The sequence below is a fragment of the Phascolarctos cinereus genome, unplaced genomic scaffold, assembly GCF_003287225.1.
Source record: "Phascolarctos cinereus isolate Bilbo 61053 unplaced genomic scaffold, phaCin_HiC Scaffold_5;HRSCAF=322, whole genome shotgun sequence".
In the NCBI taxonomy this organism is placed as follows: domain Eukaryota; kingdom Metazoa; phylum Chordata; class Mammalia; order Diprotodontia; family Phascolarctidae; genus Phascolarctos; species Phascolarctos cinereus.
The window spans coordinates 275,023,664-275,035,762 of record NW_027555958.1 but is presented as its reverse complement, the minus strand read 5'-3'; the positions used below and the strand labels follow the sequence as shown (position 1 = coordinate 275,035,762).

The window sequence follows — 12,099 nt, the reverse complement described above, 5'->3', positions numbered from 1 at the left end:
TTAAACTTATTTCATATTCATATGTACAAGACTATCTCAATCAAAATCACAGGAATTCTTAACAATGAATTTTATTTTTACCAGAACTTGAATATCATTGGTAAAAGGAATTCCCGGTGATGAAACTCTCTCAATCAATGCAGAACAGCACCTCTTCTGCAACTTACAATGTTACAGAATTTCTAGGGGCACTGAGAAATGAAGTGACTTATTTAGGGTCACAAAAGTGCATTTTAAGCAGATATTTTAAAAACTCTCTCAACCCAGTACACAGTAATAGCAATACTATAAAGATAATCTACATGAAAGACTTAGCTCCTTGGAGACAAACAATGATCCAAGAGAATTCCAAAGGCCCCATGATGAAAAATGCTATCTACCTACAGAAGAGAGAACTGATGAACTGAGAGGGCTGACTGAAACATACTTTTTAAAAAATTTTTTCTTGGATTTTTTTTGTGTTTTCTTTTGCAACAGGGAAATATGTTTTGCATGACTTCATGTGTATAACTGATATCATACTGAGCGCCTTCTCAAAGGGTGAGAGGGAGGCAGATAATTTACATCTCAAAAATTAAAAAAATGAATGTTAAAGATTTTTTATATGTAATCGGGAAATATTTAACAAATTAAAAAAATATATATTTAAATTTTTTTTAAAATTCACTCAGAAAACAAGTCAGATTCTTTTTGAAAACAAATTTCACTTTCATTCTCTAATGGCTACAGCAAGAGATTTATATGAATCCTAAACTTCTATTTTCAGTCCTAATGCTGATATATTAATTGCTTGAAAACATTGAGGTAATTTTGGAAAGGATATGCTGTTAATAAAATGTGCCAAAAAAATCACAAGATGAAAAACATAAAAATGGATATACTATAGAGAAGCTTGCTCAAAATTTAAGTAACATTTAAATAACACTTTACAGTTTACACATAGCTTTCCTCACAATTGATAGATGTGAAGAACAAATTCTATTCATCCCATTTTACATATGAGGAAACTAAGGCTCAGACAGCTATAAACTGAGTTGTCCATTATTTTTGAAGAGGCAGACCAGGGCTTAAACCCAAGTCTTTTAATTTCCAGTTCAATTTTCTCTAGATTGCACCATAACGCCTCTCTTAGAGATTAGGTGGCAGATATACAAGGATGCAACAAGACAGTCCTATAGATATCTTAAACTCAACATGTTCAAAATGGAATTCATTATCTTTCCCCCTAAGCACTCCACTCTAATTTTCCTGTTTCTGCCAAGAGTAACACTACCCCAGTCACCCAGCTCACAACCTAGGTGTTATCCTCTACTCTTCACTCCCCCCCCCCATTCAAATAGTTGACAAGACCTGTTGATTGTACCTTCATAATTTCTCTCATACATGCCCCACTGCCACCACCCCAGTTCATCTCATCACCTCATATGTGGGCTATTGCAAAAGTCTTCAGGTTGGTCTCCCTGCCTCAAGTCTCTCACCATTCTAGCCCATCTTCCATTCAATTGTCAAAACGATCTTCTTAAAGCACAGGTCTACCCACGTCAACCCCTATTTCCATAAACTCCAGTGGCTCCCTATCATTTCTAGGATCAAACATAACACCTTTGTCTGGTGTTCAAAGCCCTTCATAATCTAACTTCTCTTTCCCACCCTTGCCACTTTTCCAGCCTTCTCATACCTTATTCGCCCCCACCCAGAGCGTGCTACAATGATACTGGCCTCATTGCTGTTTTCATTAAACAAGAAAATCTATCTCCCAATTCTGCCCATTTTCACTAGCTCTACCCCATGCCTGCAATTCTCTCCCCCCTTATCTCTTCTTCCTGGCTGCCTTCAAGTCAGCTAAAATCCCTAACTCTGCCCAATCCTCCTTAATGCTAGTGCCTTCCCTATGAGATTACTTCCAATTTATCCTGTAAACGTTTTATTTAGAGATAGCTGTTCATATGATGTCTTCCGCATTAGACTGTGAGCTCCTTGAGAACATCCCTTTGTATCCCCAGCACTTAGCACAGTGCCTAGCACATAGAAGGTAATTAATAAATTCTTATTGGCCAATCTAATAGGAGTGACAAGAAGTATACACAAATTATAGTTTATACAAATCAGGATATGATGACTACAAAAGAGAATACCAAAGTTCTATGAGAAATAGATTACAGGAAGATTTCAGAAGATGTAAATTCTGTGGGCAATTCAGTTTAGACACAGGGGATGGCATGAAAAAAGGCTTGTAAAAAAGAAGGCTGGATGAGAATGAGAGATGAAGAGTAATTCAGTTTGGACAGACTATCTTGCATGAAGCTGCATATTATTCTGTATGAGATAATGTAAATTAGAACCATACTGGGGAAGGCCTTGAATATCAGGCTTTGGAGTTTATACTTGATTAGGTATGCAACAGAAGACTAAATGGAAGAATAGTTTACAGGGTTTCCATGGAGAAGCAATTAAACAGTCGGAAGAATGGATTTTACTGTTTGTCTTAAAGTAAGTATAGTGTGTGACACTTGGTCATCTTGTTCAGGAGGATACAAAAAGTCCAAGAAGATCATTAGTGCAGCTCATGTATCAACATTAGCTGCAGAAGGTGAAAAATTAGAAATTCCATGAAGAACTCAATATAACCCTCAACTAAATCAACATATACTTTTCTGATAAATTTAATGCTAAGGTAGGCATAGGGGAGGATGATAAAGATATATTGTTTAATACTGCTCAAGACTATAAGAGGCCAAATGCTTGTAAACATAGCAGGCTCATTACTATGTATTATGAATATTTTAAGAATAAAGTCATCGGTAGGTACTGGATATGGCAACAATCAATCACAAAAATGTCTTAATAGACAAGAAATGAGGTTAGTAATGTGGGAGGGATTTCTGAATTAGTTGTCTCTGTAGGGCAAATATTAAAACCAATTATCACAAAAACAAAATTAATGCAGCCAAAATTAGAAGGAAAACAGGAAACTAGAGAAAAAATTCTTACAGCAAGTTTCTCTGATAAAAGGCCTCATTTCTTAAATACACAGGGAGCTGAGCCAAATTTATTTTAAAAAAAAGAGCCATTCCCCAACTGATAAATGGTTAAAGGAGATGAACAGGAAGTTTTTAGAAGCAATCAAAGCTATCAAGTCACATAAAAAATGCTCTTAATCACTACTGATTAGAGAAATGCAAATTAAAAGAACTCTGATGTACATCTATCAAATTGGTTAACACGAAAAAAAAAGGAAAATGACAAATGCTGGAAGGGACGTGGAAAAATTGGGACACTAGTGTACTGTTGGTATAGTTGTGAATTGGTCCAACCATTCTGGAGCATAATTTGGAACTACACTCAAAGAGCTATAAAACTGTGCATAGCCTTTGACCCAGTAATACCACTACTAGGTCTATATCCCAAAGACAGCAAAGAAAAGGGAAAAAATCTACTTGTACAAAAGTATTTATAACAGCTCTATTTGTGGTGGCAAAGAACCTGGAATCTAAGGAACGATCATCAACTAGGGAATGGCTGAACAAATTGTGGTATATGATTGTAATAAAATACTACTGTGTTATAAGAAATGACAAGCAGAATGGTTTCAGAAAAAACCTGGGAAGACTTATATGAACTGATGCACAGTGAAGTGAGCAGAACCAGGAGAACATTGTACATAGTAACACAATATTGTAACGATGAATTGTAAAAGATGTACTCTGATCAAGACAATTCTAAAAGACCCATGATGAAAGACTGCTTTCTATCTCCAGAGACAGAACTGCTGAAATCTGAATGCAGACTGAAGTATACTTTTTTAAACTTTGTTTTTCTTGTTTTATTTTCTTTCTGTTTTCTTTTGCACATGGAAATATTTTTGCACGACTTCACATGTATAATCAATATCAAACTGCCTGCCTTCTCAAGGAGGGAGGAGAGAATTTTGAATTCAATATTTTAAAAACTGAATGTTAAATTTTTTTAAACATATAATTAGAAAATATTTTTAAAAAGATCTCTTCAGTCTAAATAGTGACTTAGAAAACCACAAATTAACATTATCTATGTGGTTTTATATTTTTATTTATTTTGTTAAACTCTACCCAATTAACGTGGTTCAGGCCACTTGGGCTCCTAGTGCCATGACTTTGACACCTATGCACTAGACCATGCTGTTACTCATTAATGAATAATCCATACAACTGAGTCATCTAAATAAAATGCTCATCTTGACTATTTATAATTATTGATCCAACACTTTTGAGAAACCAATTATGATTGGTTACAGAGCCTGAACGGATGTTAGGGGTCATCTAAGTCCAACCCCTACTCGGAATATAAATGGGCCTACTCTAGACTTGGAAATATATCAAGGTATCTTAATTTTGGAATCACAGAGTGTAAGACCCTAGAGATCACCTAAGCCTATCTCTCTCATTTTTATATAAGTGATCTGGTGAGATGAAGGGATTTTCCCAAGATCACACAGCCACCCAGTGGCAAACCTGTGCCTACAACCAAGTCTTCTTGATTCCCACAGCATTAACACCTTTTATTTAGGCTCTATACCCTGACTGTTATTCTAGTTGTTCAGTGGTGTCTGACTCCATGGATTCTGTCCATGGGGTTTTCTTGACAAAGATACTGGAGTGGTTTGCCATTTCCTTCTCCAATGTTTCCCTATTTTACAGATGAGAAACTGAGACAAATAGGTGTTAAGTGACTTGCCCTGAGTCACGCAGCTAATGTCAAAGGCCAAACTGGAGAGGAGAGGAAGATGTGAATGGACAATGAACTGAGTCTAGAAATAAAGAGGAGAAAGCGGGCTGAATTGCATTTAGGAACTTGTATGGTATTTCTGATTACTCAAACTATTTCTGAAAACCAATGACCTACCTTTTTTAGCATCAGTATACCTTTGGTGATTCTATATTTCTGTGAATCAATGGATACCCATCTTTGAAAAATTAAATTTGTGAGTTATACAAATGGCAATGGAAAGATGTGTGTTGTGCACAGAGATTCAATGCAATATTATTACCAAGAGAGAACTACGCATCCAAATAAGTACAAGTGACAGCGTCTTACAAGATGTATTACCAGAAGAGCTGCACTGATCACATAGCAGAATGAGGAAAGATAGGTGGACTAGTCCATTCGTGTGCCCCATTGGTACCCATGTAATGGTAGAACATGGATAAAAGTGACAAGGAAAAAGAGTAAATATGTCAAGATATACTACTGAAGGGAATACTCACATCAATGGAGTTAGAGATTTGTCAAATTAGAGCAAACAAGCAAAGAGAGCTACTGAAGATTTCTGAACAGAGAAGTGAGTATTCACAAATTACTTCTTGATTAAGGAGACAATCATGAATAGTAACTAAAGCAACTATTATACTTATAAACAGGTTAAGACAAATGATCTCTGTACAGAGATCAAACCTCTCTGTACATGCTGGGTTTTTTTTCATATGGAAACACAAAATTACCTGTTTTAATTGGCTCCTCCTTTTTGACAAAAGGATAATATTTTCATTAAGAAAATCCCATTCTTTAGCTTCATAGCACATCTTTACTACTGCAACCAAAATTCGAGATGTAGACACCATATCAGAAGCCTGGAGAAATGGAAACAATTTATTTGGGAATATAAAAACTTTAAGTAAAATCAATGACAAATTGTGATTTCTGATGTAATCTACTCACAGTACGGGTCTGTTTTTCCAAAGACAGAAGTGTTTCAATTACTTCTTGAAGTCTTCCTTCCTGAGGCAACAAAAATCAAGAACAAAAAAAAAGTATAAAATGTTTTTAGCCAGACTAGGAGTAGTTATCTCTATTCATAATTTTTAAATGGCCCACTGGAGAAATTCTCATTTTCTCCTTAATATTTCAAGATTAAACTTATTTGTGATATAGATGCTTTAAATTTGTGTTGCAGGTTAAAAACTTTCCTTTTCATCATTATGGCTTGTCAAATATGAACACTGTATACAAAGAAGAGAAAGAGAACTTCATGTGAAACTGAATTTCTGTTGCATACACCTTGTTTTTCAAATGTATATTTCAAAATTAACATGTTAGTTTCAACACTACCCTCTTGCTTATGTCCCCATAGAAATTCCTGATATATTTCTATAATGATTCATTGATGCTCTTTTTTCCTTTTTTATGTATCACTATCACTATTCCTCTCCCATTGCCACCTCTACTCTCTGCCAAAAAATCTTCACTTGAAACAAAGTAAAATAAACCCGCACATTGGCTGTATCTAAAATATTATATATAACTAACTTTGTCAAATGCTGATAAGCATCATTCATCATCAGTCTTTTGCAATTATCATTTATCATTCTATTGATCAGAGTTCTTAGGTCTTTTATAGTTATCTTCCTTTACAAGCTGTAGTTATTTCTTAAGTTCTTCTCCTGGCTCTCCTTACTTCACTCTGCATATTAGTCCATGAGTCCTTCCAAAAGTCTCTGAACCTATCTTTATATGGTGTAGTAATATTCCATTTACATACACCATAATTTGTTCAGCCACTCCCCATTTTATGAGGATCTCCTTTCCAGTTTTTAGCTACCAAAATATATTGCATATATAGGTCCTTTCTATCTTTCTTTTTAAAAAAAATTTTATTCTTGTCTGCTTTTTTTTACATAATCACAGTTTTCCCAGTATCCCTCCCAGCCCTCCACCTTGACAGCCATCACTTTTTATAGTAATTTTAAAAAAAGAAAAAGAGGAAAAAAAAATCAGCACAATCAATACACTGAAATCTTTTCCCCTTTCTTTGTGCTCTTTGAACTATAGTCCTAGCAGTAGTATAGCTGAGTCAAAGGTTATACACACTTACTTTAATGCATAATGATAATTTTGGGGGTAGCTAGGTGGCGCAGTGGATGGAGCACTGGCCCTGAAGTCAGGAGAACCTGAGTTCAAATCTGGCCTCAGACCAAACACTTGACACATACTAGCTGTGTGACCCTGGGTAAGTCACTTAACCCCAATTGCCTAAAAAAAAAAAAAAAGAAAGATAATTTTGGGGTATAGTTCTATATTGTTTTCCAGAATGGCTGGACTAATTGACAGCTGCCTCAACAACTGTGATTTTTCCCTTTTATCATTTTGCCAATCTGAAGGGTATGAAGCGGAACTTCAGAGTTGTTTTAATTTGCGCCTTTCTCTTATTGCTAATTTGGAGCGTTAATTTTTTTCATATGTAGATTGTGACCTTCAATTTCTTCTTTTAAGAAGTGCCTCTTCAGGAAGCTCTCAGAAGAAATCAGAACTATCTAGTCATATGAAAAAATGCTCTAAAACATTACTGATTAAAGAAATACAAATTAAAACTCTATGTTTCCCCTTGAGGGAATATGGGAAAATAGGTACATTAATGAACTATTTAATGGAGTTGTGAATTGGTCCAATCATTTTAAAGAGCAATTTGGAACTTTGCCCAAAGGGCTATAAAATTGTACATACCCTTTGACCCAGCAATACCACCACTAGGTCTCTATCCCAAAGAGAACAAAGAAGGAAAAGGGCCTATAAGTACAAAAAAATTTATAGCACCTCTTTTTGTGGGGGCAAAGAACTGAAAATTGAAGAGATGCCCACCAATTGGGGAATGGCTGAATAAGCTGTGGCATATGATTATGATGGAATACTATTGTGCCGTAAGAAACAACAAGAGGGATGGTTTCAGAAAAACATGGAAAGACCTGTAAGAACTGATGCAAAGTGAAGTGAATAGCAGGAGATCACTGCACATAGTAATAGTATAATGATGATCAATTGTGAAAGATTTAGCCACTCTCATAATTACAATGATCCAAGACAATTACAACATTGCAAAGGATGATTGATATTAAAAAAAAAGCTATCCACCTCTACAAAGAGAACTGATGAACTCAAGTGCCAATTGAAATACGTATTTTTTTTTTACTTTTTGTTGCTTTTTTTGTGACATGGCTAATATGGAAATGTTTTGCACATGTAACTGGTATCATACTACTTGCTTTCTCAGTGAGTAGGGGCAGGGCTGAAGGTAGGGAATTTGAAATTTAATTTTTTTTAATGTCAAAAATAAATATTTTTTTAAATTGCCCATCCATATCCTTTGATCATTTGTCCATTTGGGAATGGCTCGTTTTTATATATTTAATTCCCCATATATCTTGGATGAGTCCTTTATCAGACGCAACTGCTGCAAAGAATTTTTTCTTATTTAACTTTCACTTCAAACTGGATTGAATTAATTCTGCAAAAACTTTTGTAATCAAAACTGTCAATTTTATCTCCTATGACCCTCTCTTATCCCTTGCTGTAAATAACTCTCCCCCTAGGCATAGTTGTTAAAGTTATCTCCTTCCCTCGTCCACTAATTTATTTAAATCTAAGTTACACATTCATTTATATGGTGTGAGAAGTTGATCTAAAAATAATTTGTACCGAGTGCTTTCCAGTTTTCTAGCAGTTTTTGTTGGAGTTCTTGGATTACTATGCTACTGTTTCTGAAATCTTGTGTACCTAACCCAATCCACTTATCAGCTTTTCTATTTATAAACCAAATATTTCTAATGAATAACACTTGACAGTATAGTTTGAAGGGGAAAGGAATGGGGGAATAAAAGGCAATAAACACTTATATAACACCTACAATGTATCAGCTAGGAGGCAGCTAGTTGGCACAGTGGATAGAGCACCGGCCCTGAAGTTAGGAGTACCTGAGTTCAAATCCAGCCTCAGATCAAACACCTGACACTTACTATCTGTGTGACCCTGGGCAAGTCACTTAACCCCAGTTGCAAAAAAAACAAAAACAAAACAAACAACCCCCCCCCCCAAAAATGTGTCAGCTACTATGCAAAGCACTTTTTATGAGTATTATCTCATTTGATCTGGTACTGCTAGGTCCCCTTCTTTTCATTATTACCTTTGAGGTTCTTGGCCTTTTGTTGTTCCATATTTTTCTAATATTTTTCTAATTCTATAAAGTAACTTTTTGATGTTTTGATTGGTATGGTACTAAATATATAAGTTAATTTAGGTAGTATTATCATTTTCATTATACTGGTACAGTCTAGCCATGGGCAGTTAATAGTTCTCTGGTTATATCTGTCTTAATTTTTATAAAAAGTGTTTTGTAGTTGTTCAGTTGTTTCAGTCATGTCCAAATCTTTGTGACCCCATTAGGTGTTTTCTTGGCAAAGATACTAGAGTGGTTTGTCATTTCCTTTTCCAGTTCATTTTACAGACGAGGAAACTGAGGCAAACAGGACTAAGTGACTTGCCCAGGATCTCACAAAGCTAGTGTCTGAGGACAGAATTGAACTCAGGAAAACGAGTCTTCCTGACCCCAGACCCGAGTCTCTATCCACGGCACCTCTAGCTGTTCAATATTTGAACTTAAATCTTCCTGACTCCAGGCCTAGAGCTCTATCCACTGTACCATCTAGCTTTGTAGTTATATTCATATAAACTCCTGTGCTTGTTGGTAGATTACCATATATTTTCTACATTCTGTAGTTGTTCTGAATGGAATTTCTTTTTCTATCTCTTTTTGCTGGGTTTTATTGGCAACATATAAGAAAGGCTGATTTCTGTGGGTTTGCTTTGTACCTCTCACTTTAGCAAAGTTACTGTTTCTATTAATTTTTAGTTGCGCACCTAGGGTCCTCAAAGCATATCATATCATTTGTTTCTTCTTTGCCTATGCCCAGTCCCTCAATTTCTTTTTCTTGTCTTACGGCTAAAAGCTATCGTTTCTGGAACTGCATTAATAGCAGTGCCTTGTTTTACCCTGATCTCATCAGAAAGACCTCTAGTGTTTTTCCATTATAGGCAATGCTAGCTTTTTGTTTTAGATAGATACTATTAAGGAATGGTCCCTGTATTTCTATGCTTAATATGAAATGATACTGCACATTGTCAAAAGCCTTATTTGCATCTATTCATACAATTATGATTTTTTAAATTGTTTTTGTTATTAATATTGGCTATTACGCTTATAACTTTCCTAATAATAAACCAACCTTTTGTTCCTAATACAAGTCCAATACAGTCACAGTGTATAACTTCTTAGACTGTGTAACTTATTTGCTAATACCTTTTTTAAGTTCTTGCATCCATATTAATTAGGAAAATTGGTCTTGAGTTTTCTAATTTGTAGCAACTTTTAAAAAATTAAAAGTCCAAGCGTATCAATTTTAACATCAATTTACAAAGTTTCTGAGAAATGTCCAATTTAAACTAAAGCCTACAGAAAGATACTGGATATACAGAAAATGTAACTCTTTCACTAGGCTCATTTTATGCTATATGAATTATACCTTTTTTTTTATTTTCCACTTGAAAATATCCTTAATCCCAGGTTACATATAGAAATAAATACACCCACTTTGTTTCATGTGTTCTGATTATGGAAATTATGTGGGACAGGACAAAGAATACAGTAATCAAACTGTAGGGGCCACACATAGGAACAACAGGAAGTCAGGCCTAAATTGAATCATGTAGGGGAAACTGAGAATTTTGTAAAATCTAGAACACTAATACTACATTTTGTGGGGCTACTGATGCTCATTTAAAAAATTATTTGAGCAACTGAGAATTTTTTGTGCACATATTAATGAAACACCTTATCTGGGGTCTGGAAACAAAATTCATTTTTATTGGTCAAAGTATTAAAAAACAGTGAGGTTGACTTGCAAAGGTCATAAAACATCCATTTTAGATGATTACTAAGACTACAGAATCCATAAAAACTGACATTTGATTTCCCACATTCCAAGAAAACTATATTTCAAATGCAGATGTTATGTAACAAACTTTGGCCACCACTTCAGCTTCTTAAAATGGGCTTCATTAGTGAACATCTAGAGAAACAAGTAATACTCACACAGAACCAGCCTAGCCACAAGAATAGGTTCATGTGAAGCTAATCTTCTTTCCTTTTTGACAAGAGTTTTAAAGGGATCAATTAGGGAAATGTAAAAATACACAGATTTCAACAAAAGCATTTGATTAAAAACTTTCTTGGGAAAGCTGGACAACATTATGATCAGGTAGATTTGGCACTATTTAAAGAGGAGTATATTCCAGATAAGGAAGGAAGAGAGGTAGGCAACTGAATGCTTGTTCAGTCTGATTAGAATGTGTGGAAGGGAATAATATGAAGCAAGACAAAAAAGGCAGGAAGGACCAAGATTTCAGAGTGGTTTTTTGGGCAGTCTAGTAAAGCCTATGGATCCTTGTCTGAATAATGTTCTTCAATGCGCAAAGTAAAATACACAGGATTACAAAGCAAACCAATTATATTAAAATAGTTATAAAAATATTTTAAAAATAAGGTCACAGACCACAGGTTTAGAATTCTTTTTAGAAGCAATTCAAGAGTTCTGAGTAAGAGAGTGATAAATGGTCAGTCTTGTGTTTTAGGAATATGGATTTAACAGCTGTACAGAAGATAGAACAGGAAGGAATAGCCAAGGAAAAAGACAAGGAAACCTAATGGAGATTTCTCTCCAGGAAGGAAGTTTTGAAGGCTTGAATTAGGGTGAAGTATTTTTGGGTAAAGAAAAGAGGACTACAAATACAAGCTGTATTAGCTGTGCTAGCAGAATCACCAAAATTTGGCAACTGGTTGGACACCGGGATTGATGAGAGATATGAGTAAAGGATAACTCCCAGATTGTAAATCTTGATGACTGGAAGAACAGTAGCGCCATTCTATCCTACTGAAGAAACAACATACATATAGACAGTATGTACACAAAAATAAAGTAATGTGGGTAGAGAGGAAACCACTAACAATGAAGAGGAGGAATCAGGAAAAAACTCTTAGTAAGAGATGGCACCTTAGCTTTGCTTTGAAAGGAGGCTAAGGATTCAACAAGGCAAAGATAAGGAGCAAGAGTACTCTAGGCATTAGGTGGCAGACTGTGCACAAAGGTGGAAATTGGATGGAAAGTTGTGTTTAAGAACAATAAGCAAGTTAGGTTGCCTAGAACACAAAGTTCATAGAGGGGAGGAATGCGCTGTGTGTCTGAAAGGGTTGGATGGACAAAGAGAAGTTTGTATTTGATTCCAGACATAAGAGGAAGC

The 12,099-nt window shown here is 35.2% G+C and overlaps 1 protein-coding gene across 3 annotated transcripts in view; it reads right to left on the bottom strand.

Annotated features, from left to right (window-relative positions):
* PSMD12 (proteasome 26S subunit, non-ATPase 12) overlaps nucleotides 1-12,099 on the bottom strand; it is a 32,597-nt gene that overhangs the window by 16,867 nt on the left and 3,631 nt on the right. For all 3 annotated transcript variants that reach the window (XM_021000902.2, XM_021000901.2, XM_021000905.2), the window contains exons 2-3: nucleotides 5,695-5,754; nucleotides 5,478-5,606 (exon numbers count right to left, since the gene is read on the bottom strand). In XM_021000902.2, coding sequence (XP_020856561.1) covers nucleotides 5,478-5,606; nucleotides 5,695-5,754 — 189 coding nt within the window. The remainder of the gene's footprint in view (nucleotides 1-5,477; nucleotides 5,607-5,694; nucleotides 5,755-12,099) is intronic.